This window comes from Betta splendens, chromosome 14, assembly GCF_900634795.4.
Source record: "Betta splendens chromosome 14, fBetSpl5.4, whole genome shotgun sequence".
NCBI lineage: Eukaryota > Metazoa > Chordata > Actinopteri > Anabantiformes > Osphronemidae > Betta > Betta splendens.
The window spans coordinates 5873433-5895043 of record NC_040894.2 but is presented as its reverse complement, the minus strand read 5'-3'; the positions used below and the strand labels follow the sequence as shown (position 1 = coordinate 5895043).

General features: G+C 47.6%; 1 protein-coding gene across 8 annotated transcripts in view; it reads left to right on the top strand.

The window, feature by feature from the left end:
- Positions 1–21611, top strand: part of ncam1a (neural cell adhesion molecule 1a) — a 147266-nt gene that overhangs the window by 90678 nt on the left and 34977 nt on the right. For all 8 annotated transcript variants that reach the window (XM_029174551.3, XM_055514442.1, XM_055514440.1 and 5 more), the window contains exons 2-8: positions 11329–11403; positions 13060–13269; positions 14252–14395; positions 15376–15513; positions 15742–15859; positions 18123–18283; positions 18967–19109. In XM_029174551.3, coding sequence (XP_029030384.1) covers positions 11329–11403; positions 13060–13269; positions 14252–14395; positions 15376–15513; positions 15742–15859; positions 18123–18283; positions 18967–19109 — 989 coding nt within the window. The remainder of the gene's footprint in view (positions 1–11328; positions 11404–13059; positions 13270–14251; positions 14396–15375; positions 15514–15741; positions 15860–18122; positions 18284–18966; positions 19110–21611) is intronic.

Below are 21611 nucleotides of genomic sequence, written 5' to 3'. Positions count from 1 at the left end.
ATTCCAGCAAATAGTTGCTTTGCTGTGTGTGATATTTTCTAATATTTTCAATGTGGCCTTTCCAAAGGTTCGTCCTGTCCAAAAGGCTGCGCTAGGGTTATGGTACAACAGAGCTTCTCACTGTTTGTGTGTGTGTGTGTGTGTGTGTGTGTGTGTGTGTGTGTGTGTGTGTGTGTGTGTGTGTGTGTGTGTGTGTGTGTGTGTGTGTGTGTGTGTGTGTGTGTGTGTGTGAGGCCGGGTGATTAGAGCGACCTTCCTTCCACTGAAACCCCTTTCAGCAGGACCAGGGCTGTGACCCAGCTTTGGCTCCTTAGCGGAGGCAGCAGGAGGAAGTTGTTTTTTCCGGCAGATCGGCGCCACGCACGCTCACAAAACCCGACGTACTGTAAAGGGCTCATTAGCAGCGCTGGCCTGCTCACCGGCACCAACGAGAGTCAGCGCGCCAAAAAGAGAAATGTACAGAATCTGTAGCGCAGAAAGGAATGATTGATGTGACAGCTTTAGCAGCTATGAATGTATTAGCAGACAATCTACGGCATTGTTCAACCATTACTCTGGTTTCTTGTGCAGCTGTTCTGATGTGCGGTACCCATATGTACAGTACCCCTAAATTTAGACTAGCATTACACATGATTATAACCAAATTTCATGCATTTCATCATGTCTTAGGGCCGGTGAGTTATGCCCCTCCTTCCTGTTGGTATGTCATTAAAATGAAAGCTGTTGGTTGCACAGACACCAAACCTCTGGTCTTTGACAAGCTCGACATGATTGAGAGAAGATCTGAAGGTTTAACTTGCATCATGCTGCCCATTTTCTCCAAATTAAACAAAATTTGTAGATGTAATGATCAGCTGCAATGTAAAAGAATGGACGCCTTAGTGTTATGCATGAGCAAACGCAGCCCTGCCTGTCATGGCGGCCTGTGTGATGTTTGCTGTTGTCTTTGATTGCATTTATAAACGTGCTGTGGGAGCTCCATCTAAGTTGAGAGTGGGATTAAGGTTCCCCCCATTGTAGTTGAAGGATATTCACATCGCAGCTGTTCGGGAGTGATAGACAGAAGAACAAGCTGCCTTTCAGGGGACGACTATCATGTCGATGAGTTCAGGGAAGGTCACGTGAATGTTCTGCAGCCGAGGCTCAGATGGACCTCGGCGATGGCACAGACTCCACAACTGTCAGCAAGCCGTCCACAGTCAAACGGAAAGACTCGAGAGGAATGAATTAACAAGGCGTTCCCCATGATGTAAAAGAGGTTTATTCTATCGCAAGCGGCCAGTGTAAAATCCCCATCAATTATAAATCCTGAACCACATCCCAGCGGTTATGGTTTATGTTTCTTAATATCTGCTCCGGCGTCTTATTAAATTGTCCACCGGTATGTGAATTAGCTCCTTTGGTATGCGTTTACATGTGGGGGTGATGGTGAAAAGGCTCGCGGAGAGGGGAAGACGTCTCTGGTCCTGTGATGAATAAGCCCAGAACTGGCCAGAGGCTGTAAAGCGATTGCAAAAGATTCAATTGGATTTAAGGTTAGCCTCTGTTCATGGATCCTGCCATATCCAATCCTCACCGCGGGCTGCCTTTGATTCACTGGGCTATATACAGGAGTGTAGGCTGAAGTGGCTGCGCGCTGGCCACGTGCCACGCGTTCTCCTCCCCTCGCCTCCATAGGTTCTGCAGAAGTGCTACGTTTAGCATATTTATCCACTCATTTATCACTGTCGCATTAATTGCAGTACCTCGGTATAATTACGTGTAACAAATGAGGACGTGTCCAGCAGTATTTCTCGCACCGGGGGCACCGTTATTGCCGGCGTTTCTTTAAATTAAGATCACTTCCTGTGAAGCGCGTGCTGTAAAGACGATATCGCCACTTGTTTCCCTCCCGTCTGGTCCTGCTCTGTGTGTGTTCATTTTTCACTATTCCTCAGGTTTTGTCCTTAAATGGTTTATTTTTATTTTTTGGTTTAGTGTAAAACGTACAAGCTAGAGTCTAGAACTGTCGTCTCCAGTTGTGATCCATCTCCTTCCACAGTGGGATCCTCCCGTCACCTTTCATCTTCTCCTCCATATTTCATAATATTTGGCTTGTTTACATATTTCTCCTTTTACTCTTGAGTGACCGTCCAAATTCGATCAGTGTTACGGGGGTTTTCTCTGGTCACTGTCATTTTGTTTTGCTGATTCCATCAAACATGGTTTGCGTGATGCCGTAAAAATGCGGGGAGATGCTGCTTCTCTTGGTCGAACGTCAACTCTTGGATGAGCAGGTGACACAGCTATGTGAATAGCACCATCTCCATATTCTACTTACTGTATGGATCTCTGCTGGATTTGTTTCCATTATCATGACGTGTATCTGAGGAATAAAAGTACAGATGGCAGCAACTCTTTGAGGCTGGGCCCTGGGGGGCCTCTGAGGTGTCCTGAGGTGTCCTCTACAAGTATGATAGCTCCACCAGTCGTTATGCCTTTCCAACTCTTGTCTAATTCGTTGACCTTGCATTTGCCAGGTAGACTCGTATGACCGCAACTCTGTAATGATTAGAAGTGAATGAATAGTGATTGTGGAGGTTGTAACATTGGTACAGATATGGAGCTTTAGGGAGCTGGAGCAGTAAATAATAGTGCAGTTAAAGTTCTAACGGCTGGCGTGGGCCTGGCTGTATACAGTATACCATGATTTGTGGATTTGGGTATTCTACATTCTGGGTTCAACGCAAAGCAGAAATGGCAAGAAGCTCAAAGCAATAAAAATCCCCCGAAGTGACATTTGAAGTTCGCTCACACAATGCACACGCATATACGTGATGTAAATGATGTCTTCAAGGATGAATTCCGTGTTCTGTGCAAAAGGAGCGGGACTTTGAAGAAGATTGCAGCTCAGATGATCTTGAATGACGGCCGCTGCGCTTTGGTATATTTGTCTCTGCAGCATTAGTATGCCAGGGAATGGACTGTGGCGCCGCATCTCACCAAGCTGATAATGACTGCGGAGCCACCTCGGGGTCAGAGAAGAAAGGGGTGGGGGGTAGCTGATAGGCCCTTTTGGCCTCATTAGTTAAGTAGGGTGCAGATGGGCGATCTGACTCACGCTGGCCTTCGAGCACGCTGAGAGCACATGAAAGATACCACGCTCCTGCTAGAACCAAAATAGAACTTCTGTCAAGTGGATGCCAAGCACAAACATCAGAGTTTTGAATGGAGACGTGTTGAAGACCGCAGCGGTTGCATTTCAAGTGGACGAGGGCTTCTCGGTGTGTTTGCAGGTATCATCAAATCCAACTTTTCAGATTCATAAACTTTAAAGGACGCTTGTGGGGGAAAAAAATCAAGCCGATGACTGTTGACTTTTCTATTATCACGTCAAAGATGAAACTGCACTTTTAGCGAACGCCACTTGTCCATTTCCTGTTGCTTTTACTCTTTAAACAGTTTCCACGGACCAATTTAAACAAGCGTAAACAACAAGTGACAAAAGTGTTGTTGACATCGGCAGCACTTCACTCCACTGCTTCAGCTCTGCTCGTTTCGATGAGGCGCTGACGGATTGTTTTTCAGAAAGGTCAGTGCTGAAATCTGAGGATTCACCGTTTGGCACTAGAACTGAGAGCCTCATTCTGCATAAACAGGCCCAATGATTAGATTACAGTAACTTCATTAAGGAGGTTTTATGTGGTGTTTAAAAATGCTAATGTGATTATTGTTTTGGTTGAGAAAACCTGCCATATATTCTGTCCCCTCTTCACCCAAGACACAATAATTTACCCACCAAATTATAGCTTGGCCTCGTCGTGCTGTTAATTATAGTGCACCGGGGGACTTGACCTTGTGACAGACAGAGCCTGTAGGAAGTTAATTGGTAGGAGCTGAGGCAAATTCAGGTCAGACCTTGTTACTTGGAAATACTTAGCGTGGTCTGCTCTGGCTGAGAAGCAGAATCGGCAAGTTTTTCTATATGATGAAACAATATTTGAATTTTTATGAGCCCAGCGGATGATTTTCATCACGTCAATCCAAATACGATGGATTTCTAATAAACTACTCAACCTTTGCCTGTGTTCTCTAACAATATCACAACCTTTTTTGTCAACACACGTAACAATAAATACTGTGCTGCAGCAGCTCTTTGCCTGCAACTGATTGAGACCGTTGGTGCTCGTCAGAGGGTTAATCATTAATAATCATTAATAACGTGGACACTCCACAAAGCGCTCCTTGCGCTTGTTATCAAGCCAAATGCTGCTAGACAGGGCGGCATTGAGTGTGCAGACAATAATGCCCCTTTGTTCTGAGTGAGCCCTGTGTCCTTCCCTTTATTGCCCTCAGGACTAACATTTTCATATTTACCCCCGTTACAGGCGAGGCTGTCTGCTGCGTTATGTATTATGGATACGGCAGCCTCTTGCAGCACTTTGTGTATTTTCTTTGTGCTTTGTGATCTTTAGTCATGCCACCCTTTACCCTGAGTGGTTCTTGCATGTAACCTATTCATAGCGTTCATTCTGTAGCTCTTTTCCCCCTTCTGCCCTTTTCAGCCTTTTAGCTGTTGTTTTTTTAGTGTGGCAGTCTCTTACACTTTAGTAATTAGGCGCCGTCAGAATGAGGGGGCTCAAATTAGTCGGTGTAAAGGGGGACATGTCACTCTTTGGCCTCTTTTCACCATCAAAATAAGAATAATGTCAGAACAAAGGCAGCTGTTGGAAATGTATCAAGGCTTTTTGGATCTTTGGTGATTGCATTGAAGCTGTAGAGAGAGCGTCCCATCACATGGCGGCGGATCGAAGCCGGGGAAAAGCACATTAAACAGCTGATTTCCGCGCCACACGTTTGACTTTTCGACATTCGCCGCTCTCTATCCGCGGCGCGTTGGGATGACAACTGAAGTGGTGGCGGCCTGGAGAAGTGATGGCAACAACTCTAATCCTGACAAAGCTGTGGCGGTGAATGGCTGAAAGATGTGAAGAGACGGAGCTTAGCAGCTGACGCGTCCGTGTCAATTTGATTAGGGCCCGACGCCCACGCGCGGCACATGCAAACGGCTGCTCGGCGCTTTGTGCGGCGCCTCCGAGTACAGCAGGTTAATGATAAGTGGTGGAGACAGGTTGAAATGCGCCTTCTGAAGGGCTAATTTATCCAGCTCTGAAACAGCAATTTGGAAACATAAAGCTCAAAGTAAGTTCTGTGAGGAGGATGAGTGTAACAGCTGGTGTGTCTGTTCACTCTTCTGTCTGTTCAGCTACAAATTCATTTCCTTTGAAAGTGCAGACGTCCATTAGGAATTACAATAGGCGGCTATTAACACTGCAAACTATTGTAATCAGTGTTGCTTCTACTACTGTAGTGATACGAAGGCAATCATATCATATCATCAGTGTGAGGAACAAGTATTACAGTAACAGTTAACATTCTGTCACACAGTATATAGTATTTGTTTTACAACCACCAATAAGAAAAGGAAATAAAGAAGAGTTTATGAATCACTTCACACACATTATCTGTACCCTAAAACAATCCCATCATCTTTATTGAGGCCTAACCAAGCTGCACTTATTAATTATTAATTAATGCTTGTAGGTTGAAATACAGGCAGGTTAAACATACAGTAGCAGCTACTGTACAGCATTACATCATTGAGCTAAAGGCCGGTCAGCGGAGCTCAGAGCACGGACGACCGTACGTGTGGAGCATATCAGAGCGAGGTGATAGGCAGTCCTGTCCACCACCAACACCTTTAGGAAAACACCACATGGGGGATGATACATATAGGATTGGTGCTGAGACTTCCTGTAGCGTCCCACACCCTGATGTGGGATGTGAGTCTGATACCAGTGAGGCTGATGCAGGAGCTCCTAATCAGCAAACCCTCACTCAGACCGTTTGTCAATTATATATATTAAATCCATGCTAGAGGACGCATCAGTTTTTTTTACACACAAGGAAAGGGCAAAACCGTGTGTGTGTGTGTGTGTGTGTGTGTGTGTGTGTGTGTGTGTGTGTGTGTGTGTGTGTGTGTGTGTGTGTGTGTGTGTGTGTGTGTGTGTGTGTGTGTGTGTGTGTGTTTAGAGATCAAGCCGAGGATAACAACCCGCTGCAAGCACCGCGAGGTATTTCTGTTGACTGACGCTCAGAATGCAGAGCGGGTTTAATAAGACGTTCGGCGGCGCAGGGGGAGCGCAGAGGAGGCGCCGTGTGCTCGGATTCTTAAAGAACGCCTGCCTGAAGTTCGGCGAAGTTTCCTCCGAGGGTTAGCGAGGGGTCAGAGGGAAAAGCCTGCGTGCGGGGCCTTTGCCCGGCTGCGCTGTGTGCAATGTTAGCGGCGCAGAGGGCGCGTGTAGGTGAGCGCCTATCTGACAGTGACTGACGTTTTTACACGTGGTCGTTCGAAACCTCGCCGGGGCGTGAATTCCAAGTAGGGATCGTGTCAAAGTGATATATTGGACTGTGTTATTGTTATTACACAGCTGGAGAGAGTCACAAAGATTTAAGTGCGTTGGGTCAGAATAATCTTATGACGTATGACGTCGGGGTTTGACTCTCACCGTAGCTGAATGCCGCTACGTTATTACAGGCCGTGAGAGGTTAGAAAACCCCATTGGATGTCCGACAATAGTTATTAGACTGCGAATCATACTTCACCTGGTCTCAGAGATGCTTCTCCTCCCGCTCAGGCTCAGCATTGTGTCAGCTTCAAATTAATCCCTGCCTGATCAAAGTAAGAGCTCCACAAACAATCCTCAGTAGCAGTTAGCGCTGCCAAATGTGTCCTTGCATATGCAGAGGCAATCTGCTCGCACATTTTATATATAATCAAACGCGACTGTATTTGTGCAACATTCACGGAGAGAGAGGCAGCCGCTGAAGTCTCTCCTCAGTATGTCATGAAGCGCGTTGCAAGATATCTGGCGCCGGGAAGCTAATTCCTATGGCAGAGCTTCATGTGGCAGAGCGCATAACAAGTCTGAAAGTTTTTAAATGTAGTCTGGGACTTCCTCCAGTTTTCTCCCATCTCTCGTCCCTTTTTGTTGTCAAGTCGTGTCACAATTGCCCCATAAATTCCACATAAAACGGAATAGCATCAATTTGAGATCAAACTAGCTTCAAATCTTCGTTTCCCCTCCCTTTACTGCCTGTGGAGGGATTAGGAGGGGACTCGTCTGCACAGCGGAGAGATTGGAAACAGTTTTCCCACTGCTGCCTTTGTTTTTTTGTCATCCTTACTAATGTCTCGACCTTTTGTCGGGCCTCGGGGTTTTAGGAGCGCTAGCGCCGCGCAGTCGAGTTCCTGCGCGATGAAAAACGATAGGACAGCGCCCCTGAATCTCCGCCGGTTGCTTCCTCGGAGCGCGTTGCGGTGATGTATGCGTCCCAGGGTGCCGCCTGCCCCTGCGTAGTGTGCGCTCGCCCCGACGCCGCTTGCATGTTAAGCACCGGCGGCGGACTGTCGTAGCCTTGTTGTAATGGAGCCAGTCGCCGCCGGCTGCCAGGCCCCGATTATGCATGCGAAACCTTCCTGATTGAGGACTGAGGAGAAGGTGCCTCAGACCTCAGGTTGGCGCTAACCAGCTCCTCGCTGCACAAATGCGTGTGCGGTTACACAACTCGCCAATTAAAGAACTGGGTGATTAAGATGCTAAAAGCCTATTTACAGTAGCAGGATGTGAAGTCCTTAATCCTCCCGCTAGAGAATGGCCAGCGCTTGTGTCTTCACTCAGTGGCTTTGGTCATGGTTAATAAAACCCCGTCGGCATATTTACTGCAAAGTACAGAGGGATTACCACTAAATGAATGGACCTTTGCTAATATTATTGTTGAGCTTATCACGAGCAGCTTTAAATGCCGTTAAATGAATACCTGAATGAAAGCAATCAATCTGCTCAGCAAGATATGAACGAGGCAGATGTTGGGTCGGGGTCGGACAGTGTCTGATAACTGATACCTTTGTTTTCACTGAGCCAATAAAAACTTCAGTCAGTTTGTTGTGAATTTTAAACGTAAAGCCCTGAACGATTATAAGTGAGTTTCGGCTTAATGTAGCAAATAATGAGAAATGAAACCGCCAGGTTTCTAGTCATTGTGTCTGTAACTCCTATTAATTAAACCTGTATGCTAATCCTATTTTTGAACGGTCCCTGTGTTTTCTTGTGTTGTTTTATAGCATAAGTTTGGAGGGAGCGTAATTGCTGCCTGGAGAGGACTTGGTCTAACAATACGACTTTTAATATTTACAATTCTCATCACAGCGCCGCCCATTACATTGATTAAAAAGTGTTTTTCGTGGCATACTGTGTTCCAAATACAATTATTGTTGCAAATGTGTTGTAGCCTTTGCAAGGTAATATTAATGAGCCAAACCCAGTGCTGGAGCTCTAAGCTTCCACTTCTGGGTTGCTCTGCTCTAATTGCCCGTGTGGATGGGGACAACCTGCATGGTTATTTATTTATTTGGAGGGGAAATACAGGCTTCTGTGGAAATTCTCATCTCTGGGTAGACAACTGCGCTGCCCTCACACACTTGCGATGCAAGGGACATGCTACTGAATGCCTACAGGGAGAGGGAGGCGGGTTGGAGTTGTGTTTATACCGGCGTTTGTCACAGCCGGAGCTGCTGTGCAGACAGGATTATTTTTAGTGGCCAAGTTAAGAAACCACAGCTTCTGCGCCAGGTAAGTCACTTTTTGGACATGGTGAGCGTCTCTGCCTGATCTCAGCCGGAGCCCGGGTTCGGCAGCTTCCCCTCTCATTACCGCGTGTTGCTGTCTAAGCTTCAGGATCCGGCCTGAGAATGAGTTCCCTCACAGTCCCGAAGCGAAACTGAGCTCAGAGCTCTGAGCTGAGGTTCCAAAGGTTATGTTCTAATCGGTGTTGTGATATGAATTCAAACAACTGACAACAAAGCACGTTGCGGTGGGTCGTTGCTGAAGCGTGAGTGATTCCAAGGTGGTGTTTGTGAAAATGGGCTGATGTGAGCGATGTGACAGGAGAATGAGGAGTACAACAAGGACTCTGGAGAGTAGCCTGAAAGGTTTGAGTCTTTAGAGAGGACAGGCCTAGCGGAGAGACATTAGACTGGTGTCATGAGTGAACAACCTAGAGCACTGATAGTTTCATCCTTTATCTAAGGTTTCCTCACTAGCCCCACTCTTTTCCACCTCTTTGTGGTACTTTACCTCGTTTCCTGTGTCTGCTTTGGTTTTGATCTTCTTGACCATTTTTTAAAGCATCAACACATCCATCTACTGTAAATACAACAGATACAGATGCTGTTTAAGACCCCCCTTTGGCTCCATCCAGCCTCTATCTCCTCATGTTCATCTCCTCTATCTGGGTTCGACGCTCCACCTCGACTTGACAAATCTTACATTCCCTTGACGAAGAAGTGTTGTTTCGGAAACCAATGACATTGTCGCGCCTTCCCTTTTGTCGCCGGCTGTGGAATGTGTTCCCGGCGCAGACACAGTCGCACTTCTGGCTGATGCATGAAAGCCAACGCTCAGCCACTTCGTCACCGAGACGCTGCGCGAGTGCCCGTTTAGAGCGCGGCTCCGTGGACGGCTTTCGTTCCCACAGCGCCTGAACTCGCGTTTGTTGTCTTTAGCGTTGGAGATAACATCGAGTGATTTCCCGCCCGTTGTCTTAGTCTTAGGAGGCATGTCCTGGGTTTGCAGCCGTGTACCTGATCTTCAGGAAACGGATACGTTGTTTTCTTTGACTCTACCTCCAGCCTGTACAAGCAAACCCACTGTGGGCAAAGGTTTTTCATTACCTCCGGGGCTGCACGCTCGCCTGGAACAAAGGCCGGGCCACTCATGTGGCAGAGCCCGTGTTTTACGGCGGATCAATATTTGTGTGACTTTTTGACTAAGCCGGGAGGGAGATATTAATCTCACCTTGAATAGTTTAATGAAATCAATATCGGAGAATGTCCTTGAAAAATAAGGCCTCTGTTGTTTGTGAAAAGCACGTGGTCACAATTTCCGGGCATCTTGTCCTGAATGAGTGTATCGTCAGCAGCAAAGCATTTAATGCTGAGAACACGGATCACAGCATGATTGTTGTTACACACATGAGCTTACAACACATATAAAACCTTAGATACTGTAAGAAGATACTGGACAACGGTGTGTCTCCATCCAATAGTTGGACTTTGATGATGGCGTTTCACATGAAGGGGCTGAAAACGAGCAGCGACGCCGTTCCCCCCCTTCATCTTGTGTGTTTGTGCGGCTCCGAGGTCGCCGCCCCGCGACGCCTCGATGTCCCATTGTGCCGCCGCCGTCATCGTCTACCTTGCTTTGAATGGCGCGTCCTTGCAGAGCATTCCTATTAATCTCCCGGCGTGAACCGGGCTGAGACTCGCTTGCTTGTTTGTGTGAAGTGGTGACACGCTCAAGGCTCAGTGGGATCCCTCGCTCTCTCCCTCGCTCTCCCCTCTCTCTCTCTGTCTATCTATCTCTCTCTCTCCCTCTCTCTCTCTCTGTCTCTCTCTCTCCCTTTCTCTCTCTCTCTCTCTCTGTCTATCTATCTCTCTCTCTCCCTCTCTCTCTCTCTCTCTTTCTCTCTCTCTCTCTCTCTCTCCCTCTCTCTTTCTCTCTGTCTCTCTCTCTCTCTCTCTTTCTCTCTCTCTCCCTCTCCCTTTCTCTCTCTCTCTCTCCATCTCTCTCTCGCTTTCTCTCCACAGCAGTTCTTCTCGTTCTATCCGCTCCCGTTCCAGCCCCAAATTAAATCGTGTCACATTTACAAATCATCGCGTCTCTTGTCTCACCGGTGCAGGCGACGATTTCCTGATGAGGCTTTGAGCATTATTCTGCATGTTGATACTTTTCATTGAGTGTGCAGCAGTTTTATGCCTAGTTTATTCGCATTGTGACGAGGAACAAACTCCAGGTGTTTCTCTGGACTCTTTATTAGCAGAATTTGACTTTCTGAACTGTGAGTCCAGGGAAGCAGCGATCAGAGCGGCGAGCATCAACGTGCACTTCAGTCAGGTGGCTTTTATAAACTCCCAGTCTGAACACAGACGTCATATTTTCACTATTTTAGACTTGCACAAAACTGTGAAATTAAACTGCACACGCTGCGAGGCTGCCTGCGTGCGGTACGCTTTCAACACGCAGACCTAAAACCCAGCAGTTCAACGAGGTCCTTGTAGAGAAGCCAGACGTATAACCCGCCTGCAGAGAGCTGTTGCACTCTGGTGAGCGTGAAAAAAATCCATCCCAGAGTTTTATTCATCGCAATTAGACTCCTTGTACTGTACTTCGCTGTACTTTGTACTTAAGCCCGGCTCTGATGTCTGTATTGTTCCGTCTTCTCTTCCAGCCGCCATCCAGGTGCAAATCACCCCAACACAAGGAGAGATCAGCGTGGGAGAGTCCAAATTTTTCCTGTGTGAAGGTAAGAGCAATATTACTCCATGCCTCAGGGCGTCATGCAAATGTCACCTCATATGAATATCTTCAGTATTGAATATCTTCAGCTGAGATCAGTCCGTAGAATTGATTTTAGAGAAACGTCCCAACAGACCCGACATTCAGTAAATGGACGGTCACGGTACCGTTCCTCCATTCAGCATTGCAGCCATATGGGCAGGTTTCTAATTTGTATATGAAAGACTGAAGCTGAATCCCTGAAGTCAGCATGGAAGCTGCTCCCGGTTAGTCTAGTTTGAGCCACATGTCACAACCTCGTTATTAGCTCTCGGAATGCGTTTGATTTTTTTTTTTTCACAGCCTACAGTAAGACAGACGTGTTACTGTACTTACATAGACGATGGTGGCACCGTGGAGGAGAGTCTGAGACGGGAGATGAGTCACTCCCAATTAGAGAGCAGTAAACAGGGGGCGAGGATTGAGGGAGGCAGCTAGCACACACACACACACACACACACACACACACACACACACACACACACACACGTCTGCACCTGTCACGGATGTCTTTGAATGAAACCCTGTGATCAGTAAACATCAGCCAAGCTCATTTGTGCACTTTTTTGCACCGTAGCATCAGAGAAGCACTTGTTCGTATCACCAGTAGCGACACTTGTGTTGTATTTGAGTGGAGTCAGACATGTGAGACTGTCTAAGAGCCGCGGCCCAGACTGACCTGCTGCTACTCCACAGACGCTCGGTGAAGATGAAGCCATTTAAGCGAAGCCTGTCTTTGTGAATGTGGAACTTGACTTGACTTTTTTTTTTCTTTGGCATTCTGCTTTGTCATTTTTTTCCCTTCTTTGTACTACAGAGGAACATGGATTCATCTTGTTCTGCACGTCTCTGGTTGAACAGAATATCAAAATGCATCTAGGGCCCCTAAGACACGCGAAGGCGAAGGGAAACAAGAAACGTCTCGGCTTGCATTCCCCTTTATAAAAAATGAAGAACGTGGAAAAGTTGTTTGATTTTTTTCCTCTCAGAGAAAGTTGCCTCTTACAGAATAATCATGACCCACTGAGCGGGTAAAAATTATTCACCACCACCCTTTTATGTTTTCGTTTGAATACATACAGTAGTCATAAGAATCCTATGAGGTCCTCGCACCACCAATGTGGGGTCAATACCAGCCTTTCAGGCTTAAAGTACACAAGTAATAATGACAGTTTGTGTTTCATCATTCGCTTTGACTCTAATCTTGTTTACTTGCGAAACATCGTGAAGCTCAAACCTCCTGAAGTAGTTGGGCCTGTGACGAAATCCATTAGAGATGTATTGTAACTAAATACATGATGCAAAGAGCCTCACAATTGTTGCCTCCACTTTCCGCAGACCTGACAGATGGTGTAATGAACACACAGAGGGTACTTTTGATATTGCACCTACACAAGCCATGCCAGAGAGCCAGAGGCTCTGCAGCTGGGGTACAGATCCCAGTCAAATATCAGGCGGATCAATAAAGTACATATGTCACCAAAGCAGGAGCCAGACAGGAAGGGTAATAGGAAGCATAACATTTTCCAGGGAAATGATAGTAACATCATTTGTATTTGCAGGGGAGCTCTGCACACACACACACACAGAGGTCCTGGTGTCATTCCTGCTTTTCTGTTTTCAGTGTCGGGAGATGCTAAGGACATCGACTGGTTCGCCCCCACTGGCGAGAAGATCCTTCCCAACAGGCAAGACATTTTCGTGACCCGCAACGATGAGAGCACGTCGTCCCTCACCATCTACCACGCCAACGGGGACCACGCCGGCATCTACAAGTGTGTGGCCAAGAACGGGGACAAGGAGGCCCAGGCCACGGTCCAGGTCAAGGTCTTCCGTAAGTGTCAGGCGTTCGTCTCCGCTTCGCGTCTGCCCAACGCGTGGCTTCTGCTTCTTCCTGTAGCATTTTTTTTTTTTTTTTTGAAAATCGCTCTTTTGAGACAGTCACTGCAATCAGGTGCTTCCTCGGCTGGTACTCGGGCCCGTTTCTGCTTAGTAATCTGCTCCGCTTTTCCCCGATTTGACGGATGCCTTCTCGCGGCTCTTTTCACGGATGTTCAATTGGATTAAGGCCAGGACTCATGACAGGCCACTTCACAACGCTCCACTGTTTTCCTCTCACCCGTTATTGTGGCTTTGAAATGCTCATTGTGGCTCTTTATTCTATTGGATGACCCGACTGAGAAAGAGCGATGTGACATTTTCCCCGCAGAATGTCCTGATAGCGCTTTGATTTGATTGGCCCTGTGCACATTTAGAGCACCGGGTGCCAGACGCAGTAAAGCAAACTCAAACTACAGCTGACCCTCCACCAGAGGAGGCGGTGTCTTTTTCACCTCTACTGTAGTTCCATCTGTTTAAGGAAACCTCCACATTAATTTTGGCAAACTCCTGTCAGCTTTTATCTTTGTCATTCAAATGCGGGGTTCGCTTTCTTCCCTGGAGCCGGCTTTGATTTAGCGATGCACAGTGCGGCGTGGTGCCGCTGCATCGTAATCTTGCGGATCTTTGTGGGCTTGATTGTGTTTGACTAACAGTACAGGTCCCTGCTTTTTTTGCTGGATGATTGCCTGAGCCCTCGACTTTGTCAACAGAGTAGCGCCATCAAAAGAAGTGTGGGCTCTTTACCTCAACTACCCTCCCACAGCATTTGAAAGCGGCAAAATCTCTATTCCAAGAGCAGAAGCTCAACCATATGGTGCCGTAATGTGCTGCTAGTCATCTGTAAGATATTTTAATGAGTCTTTCTAACTTTAGAAGCTTGAGTCTGTAAAGTGAGATGTAAAAATACGTAATACGTCTCTTCTTCTCTTCCACAGAGAAAATCACCTTCACCAATGCCCCACACTTGCAGGAGTTCAACGAAGGGGACGATGCCGACATCGTGTGCGATGTGGAGAGCTCGCCGCCGGCCACCATCATCTGGAAGCACAAGGGCTCCAAGATCCAGGTTGCCAAAGACGGTGAGCCGGCCGGACCTTTGAGATGGCTTCCATTCTGCCATCTCACACCACCCCCCGACTCCCTGAATTTGACATCCATGCGCAAAGATGTGTGTTTGCAGCAGTGTACTTCAGTCTGTGGGCACTCGGGAGAAAAAAGCTCAAAAACATGCTGGAGATTTAGAAAAACAAGTGCTAAGGACGTTATCCAGAATAATAACCTGTGCAGCGTACACAGGGACCCTTGGTAGACTAAACTGCTGCTTGTCTCTCGGTGGGGGGAGGGGGGGTCTATTTTAACCTCCCAGCGACCCCTCCCTCGGGTGCCGGCTGCAGGGCCCGGAGTCACCACAGCGTTTGTTAAGCCAGCCTTTATTCTTGGACTCCTGTCAAGGAATGTGTTTTTCACTGGAAAAACCACTAATTGTAAGCGAAAGCTGAGAAACGACTTTTGCGACGTCGCTCAGAGCAGCGAGTCGACCCAAGTGTGCGCAGCGCATTCGTTGCACTGTCAAAACAAGACACGGGAACGTAGTACATCTCAAATGTTTTACCACAGCTTAATATGACTGCATGGGTGTAATGTGCCTTTGGTACTCGTAGCCTGTGTGAAATCCTCAGGATCCTAAGTTAATGGTATCCACACTGAGACACACTACATCCTACTGTAGCGGCGACACATGGTTTCAGTTGCGATGTCTCACTCTGCTTCTGCGTGTTTATTGGCTGGTTTAATTACTGTTTGCTGGCGTTCTCCAGTTTGTTCGACTCTGTCATTGGTGTGAAACAGCTGAAACGAGCCACTGTGTTGTTCAAAACCGGGCGTAACGGGACTTTTTATTCTGCTCCTTCGCCCAGTCTGGTCGTATAAAATAAATATTTCAGCTTTAAAAGTGTCCTCCCTGACCCTTTACTGGGAGTTTTGTCTAATTTTAACTTGTTGTTTCTCAGTGTTTTCCAACCATGTGTTCCACTCCCGTTGCCCCCTCTCCCTGTTGCAGTGCGATTCAAGAACCTTGATAATGGCCACCTGCAGATCCGCAGCATCAAGAAGACTGATGAGGGCGCATACACCTGTGAGGCTCGTGTCATGGCCAGAGGAGAGATCGACTTTAGGAGCATCAAGGTTGTTGTTAACGGTAGGTAACTTTTTGCTCCTTGCTTCCACTGCTGTTGTTGTTGCTTATTAACATGTGGCAGAGAGATGAACCTGGCGCAACTGCGGGTGTTTTGGAAACGCTCACACTAATAAAGTCCGTGTCCGTGTCGGCTCCCAGCCCGAGCTCAGGCTCACTTCAAGTAATCCGGGTTCTCCATAGATCCCGCACTTCAAACGCTTGTTTGGTGAAACAACATTTCTCTTGCAGTGCTTCCCACCATCCGGGCCAGGCAGCCGGAGGTCAACGCCACGGCCGACGTCGGCAGCTCTGCTCTGCTGGCGTGTGACGCGGACGGCTTCCCGGAACCCACCGTCACCTGGACACAGTACGTGATTGTCGCCTCGCGGGGCCAACAGTGCACACAAGATGAGGTCCTTACACGGAAGCGTGTTTGGTGGCGGTGGGCGACAGTCTCTACCCTCTGCCTCCAGCTGCTGGACACAATGGCAACGTGCACATCCACAGTGATCAGACGTAGAGTCAGGGAAGCTGTGGACGCAGACATGACGTTCTCTTGATCTATCAAGGAATAAAGGCTGCGACAAGGCCGGTTATTGTGTAGAGAAACCCGTCGCTGCTAGAAAAAAACACTGAAGATTCGTGATTTTTAAAATTGCATTCGTATTGATTTTTTCCAGTTAAGAGCTTGTTCTCAGATCATGTGAGCCCTGTAATTTCAAGGCTGTATCTCGGCACAAAGCTGCACTACTGTAGGTCTCAACCAAATCATTTGAAGACACAAACAACATAATACAGTAACAGAACTGACTTTGTATTAAGAGATATTTTGTATTTTCTTTGTATTTAAAAAGTTCTGAAATACTCTTTTATAAGTTAAAGCCCCCAACTAAACATTATTTCTACTGTATTTATAACACACAAAAACTTTAAACAATCTTTCTGAAAAGGGCATGAAGTGCAAAGAGTGTGTTTAGATTCGTCAGTAATCCACCAGGGCTGCAGCTTAAACTGAGCCCTCTGATCTCGTCTCATATCAGATGATGTAAACTCCCACTGACCAAACTATTTAAAGGGAACTGCGCGTGAACAACGTACATTTCAGGCAGTCAGAGTTGTAAAGTGTTTGTAAACAGGACAAAAACACAAATCTGCACGGACTTCCCTTCAAATTGTTGTGTGGGAGAAATGATGACATTTACATGCGTTTCCATTTGCATGGCTGCTGTGATGAGTGTTATTAGGCTGCTTTCCTCTGCGCACTGTTTAAATTGCACTGCATTTTCATCCGCTGAAAAGAACAGACGCGCTTGAATGTTTGAACCCCTAACGAGTGGCTGAACCAGCATGTGCCAATAACAAGGTTGACAGCTGCGCCTTGAGTTTAACTCGGTATTAATGTATACAATCCAGAACGCAGACGCTCTGCAGAGTGAGGGTTCATGGGAATTAAACGGTTCACGAAGCAGCAGCGCAGTCGTTTGAAGTGAAGACTGAACTATATTAAAAAATGGCACCGAGATCACGTAACACAGCTTTTGTTGGGAGAGAAAACACAAGTATTATGGTTTTGGTCTTATTAATTTTCTCCACCTTTAATATGTCCTGACCAGAGAGGCTGCAGGTATTTTTTAATGAATTTCATTTTCAGTCCTCGCAGCCAGTGTCAGCAGGTTAGAAGATCATTTGCTGGAGCAATGAGGTTGTGTAATCAGCTGTTTGAGTTGCAGCCTTTTATTTTGATGACCATTTCGTTGGTGATGTAGAAATCACTGCAGTAGTTTTTTAGTGTCACTGAACCCAATCAAATGGAGTGTGAGCTGTGGCCCTTTTGTCCTTTTGGACTGTTCCTTTAGCAACATTAGGCGAATCTGATGCGAACAACTTGTTGCCAGTGAAAACAGATGAAAATGATTTGATGGTGTTCAGTATATTAGCATCTAAGTTTAGGAAAAAATTCCAGAATGGACCCAGTTATCAGAACCCAAACATACAGTACAGTACATATTGTAGTACACGTCCAGCTCCATTTCATGTATCAATGTAATTTCCATTAGTTCGTGTATCAATCACAGCTGCACGCGCAGCGCATGTACTGTGAGTTAATTCATTTTTGCAGAGATCTGAATTAAAGCCGATGCTGATCCGTGTTGTCTTGCAGGCAGAAAAGCAAAGTATCACAGTGTAGAATCTGAGGCAAAGACAATCCGTGGCCAGGAGAGCGTTAAGAGAGATAGCGAGGGCTCTGGATGACAGATGGTTGAGGCGGAGGAAAAAGAAACGGAAGATGGGTGAAGCTCCATTTGTTGCCGGGCCGCTGACAGGGCTGTCACTCACTCTCCGTCTGCGCAACGCGCCGGGAAGGCTGCTCCTCGGGCATACAAATACGTTACTCACCACAAACAGGATTCTAACCTTAAGCGCAAATCTGGCGCTCTGGATTGAAAGACGTTTCTCTCAGATGGGGGGGGGAGGGTCTTTAAACCAGGCAACGCGCACAGAGCGAACCGAGCCGCGGCTGCAGCGGTGGGAATGCAATGACAGCACAGATTCCCGGCTCCAGTCGGGTTCACGTCGTATACGCCCACGCGTGTGATGTCTCTCTCCCCTCTTCTCTCCCTCTGCTACAGCAACAACATTGTCCTTGAGACGGGCGATAAGTACGGCCTGAACGAGGACGGCTCCGAATTGGTAATAAAAGACGTCAGGAAGGTGGATGAAGGCGATTACGCTTGCATCGCGAGGAACAAGGCGGGGGAGAAAGCCGAGGAAGTCAGCCTGAACGTGTTCGGTGAGAGAATAACTTCGTCGGCCCGTGAGAACGTTCGCGGCCTCCTCTCGCTGGCCTTTTCGCTTTGTGCCGGCTGACATTCGCTCGCGCGCCCCCGCTGCCTTTCTAGAGGCTGGGCGCGGGGTTACGCACCACCAAGAATACGGTTTAAAGACAGTGGCTTCTATTGAGCACTAATTAAGCCGCCCCTCGGAGATAGAACGCTGGAGTTTCTGTGCGCCGGCTTTTTGTAATCACGCGTCGTGTGTTAATGGGGTATGAAACCACGAGTCTAATGAAGCCTGTCTGTGTAGTTTACTGCTCCGACAGGTAGTTAGACTTGTACCAATTAATATTTCTATATTAGTGCCAGAATCATCACCAGCGCAGCGCATTCGCAAACGCCCGTCGCTGCCTTCGTGCATCTCCGGCCGCTCCGCGTGGGTTTCCTCCAGGTCCCCGTCTGCTCCAGTCGGACCAACTGGCAGGTCTAAATTGCAAACGATCCAGGGGAGCGGCACCTCTGGCCCCGGTGTCGGCAGTGATTGTACCGCAATCGGTGCTTCTGCTGCCGGCGAATGTGGGGGAAAAGGGAAGCGGCTCCGGTGGGACGGTGACACGGGCTGATGACGGATGTGAGCGCTCAGCGGCACCCAGGCGAATTCACGGCCTCTTCCTCCTCCTCCTCCTCTTCCTCTTCCCAGTGCAACCCAAGATCACCTACCTGAGTAACCAGAGCGCCTCGGAGTACGAGGAGCAGGTCACCCTGACCTGCGAGGCGTCGGGTGACCCCACGCCCACCATCTCCTGGAGCTTTGAAAACCGAGTGTTCACCGAAGGAGAGCAGGTATCGTACGACGGCAAACTATTAGATGCTCAGGATTTTTGCTAATAGAAGAATGTGTGGCCTGTACAATGACCCCCTGTTATTCTCATTTTAAATTCCACTTTATCACATAACTGAGGCTCTTCTGAAAGGCCAGCATCCCTTTTCAGGTAGAGGTCAAGGTCACTGTGCTTCAATCATTTATTTTATGTTGTACATTTATTTATGAAAATCCAAATATTTTAAGTTGGAGATTCTCCATTTGCTGAGTGTTTGTGTTACATAGTGTTTGAGTTCTTTTTTCTCCTGTTCAAATACCTGAATGAACGTCTGCACGCCACACGGTAATAGGTGCCAGCTGTCCACAATGAGCTCCATTGTGTTTGGCACACTGAGCAAACAATGCGGAGCCCCGTCGACTGCATGTACCCAGACTAGAACAGGCAAATAGTTCCTGTTATTGAACAAGCCTCTGCTAAATAGTCAGGAGATGAAGTCATGGCTCCAGTCCATCACCGAACCAGCACATGCACCAGCGTGGAACCTTTCATTAACTGCCCCACTGACCTGGACACTAGTTGACTTCATTCTCAACCAGTCTCTTCTCATTGTCACACAACCTGTTGTGCTCGGATGTTTCCATGTCTAACGTCTGACGGCCCTTTTTTTTTTGCTGTTCCTGGTTTCATGCATTCTCTTCCGTCACACGGTCTATAATTGAAAATGTGGAGTTTGCCAGGAAGATATTCCCCCGTCTTGTTAGGAATCTTATTGTACGTCCACTCCCACTCCATATTAATATTTAGCATTTCAAAATAGTGGTGCGAAAAGTGCTCATTAAAAAGCCACAAAACACTAAGTAAGAAGAACTTGACCATGATTTAATTAAATTGAGGTTATTAGTCAGATGATCTGAATCTTTCTCTATTTTAAGTTAGGAAAAACTGCAGTGAGAGCCCAGTTTGAGTGGGCTCCATTGTCTCAGGATAAACCCGCTGAATGTAAAGCCGCGTGATGGTCGCGCGCCCCCCTCGTCCGTTCCAGCGTGTGCTCGTCGCTCCCCATCCTTAAGGAGAGCGGGAGATTAGAGCTGTGGAGACGTGTGAGCTATGAATATCACCATTATGCAATCGCTCGGTCACAGCGGCCACGTTGTCGCCGGCGTTAGGAGAATATCTGCTTTAAAGTCCTTTCATATGCTCATATCAGCTCATTAGAGCGGCATAATTCTGAAAAATCCATCTAAACAGTCTCTTCTGACAACGGGCGCCACGGCAACGGTTCTACTCACAGCCAGGACTAAGGCGCGTAATCACCTCGCAGCCTTTAGGTTGTGGGTTGAGGTGGGTGGAGCTTGTACTTCACATGCTCGATTCTTCATTAAAGGCGATAAAATAAGGATTCCGTTTGTTCCGTCCAATCAGTTTGTGACGACTCTGCATTTAATCTGGGGAATTACCAGCAAACTGCCAACTGGGCCTTTCATCGCTGACGCCTCATCCTCCACCTGCAACGCGCGCTTGTCGCCCCCCCCCCCCCCCCCCCCCGTCTCCCATCTATCACTGTCAGATCAATTACGCGTTAATGCGGCCGTCATCAGAAAACCCGGCTGATCATTCGCTAATAGCTCTCACTAATTTCCATTTGCCCGTCGTTCATCATCGCTCCGCTTCCCATTCGCCGCGCCGCGTCACCCGCTCGCGCTCCACTTCGACGCCGCGTCAGCGCCGATACACGAGCGCGGACGTAATCGTGGCAGTCGCGTCGCTGGTTTTGGATGTGGTGAAAAGCGGAGTGGATGGTATCGCGGCGAAGGGATTAGAGTCTGACACTGACGCCGTCTACGGCGCGGCCTGCGTTCCAGCCACAAGATGACAATTACCTGAATGCACTTGATAGTAACCGAAGATAAGTGGCGCACACCACCACTGAGAAAGGCGCTGATTAGAAAAACAAAGCCCCCAGATAGCAGTAATGGCTCGCTCATAATTAGCTTCAGTGCCCTGATTTCCTTAGTGTGTCTCCAAATTGTCTCTTATTACAGAACATGAATTAATAACCAGCTGAGAAGCCGCCGCGCTGCTTCAGGAAAATATGCTCCGGTTTGGCTTCTCGACCGCTTCTCAGAATTACCTGACCACTTGAACCCCAGCTCACCAAAACTAATGTTTTACTTCTAAACAACCTCAGATTAGATTTTAGTGTTGCTTGTTCAGCTTTGATTGCTGCCATGGCTGGAGTTTTGCGCATCCACCAGTACAGTACGTGTGGGTCCTTTCCAGTCTAGTCATGTATATAATGCTGCACTGCTTCCATCCGCAGTAGCTGTAAGGTTGTTTTATCTCTTCAGCCAAGCTTTGGTTTCTATTTTATTACACAGGAGCATAGGAATCGATACACAGACCCGACGCTGCATAATCTATCACAGGACACATTAAGGTGCTTTGGGACAATGAGAAGTCGCCCCTGCGACGCGGGTGCATCCCAGAGCAGGGTGCACCCCCTCTGCAGCAGCGTCCGCCC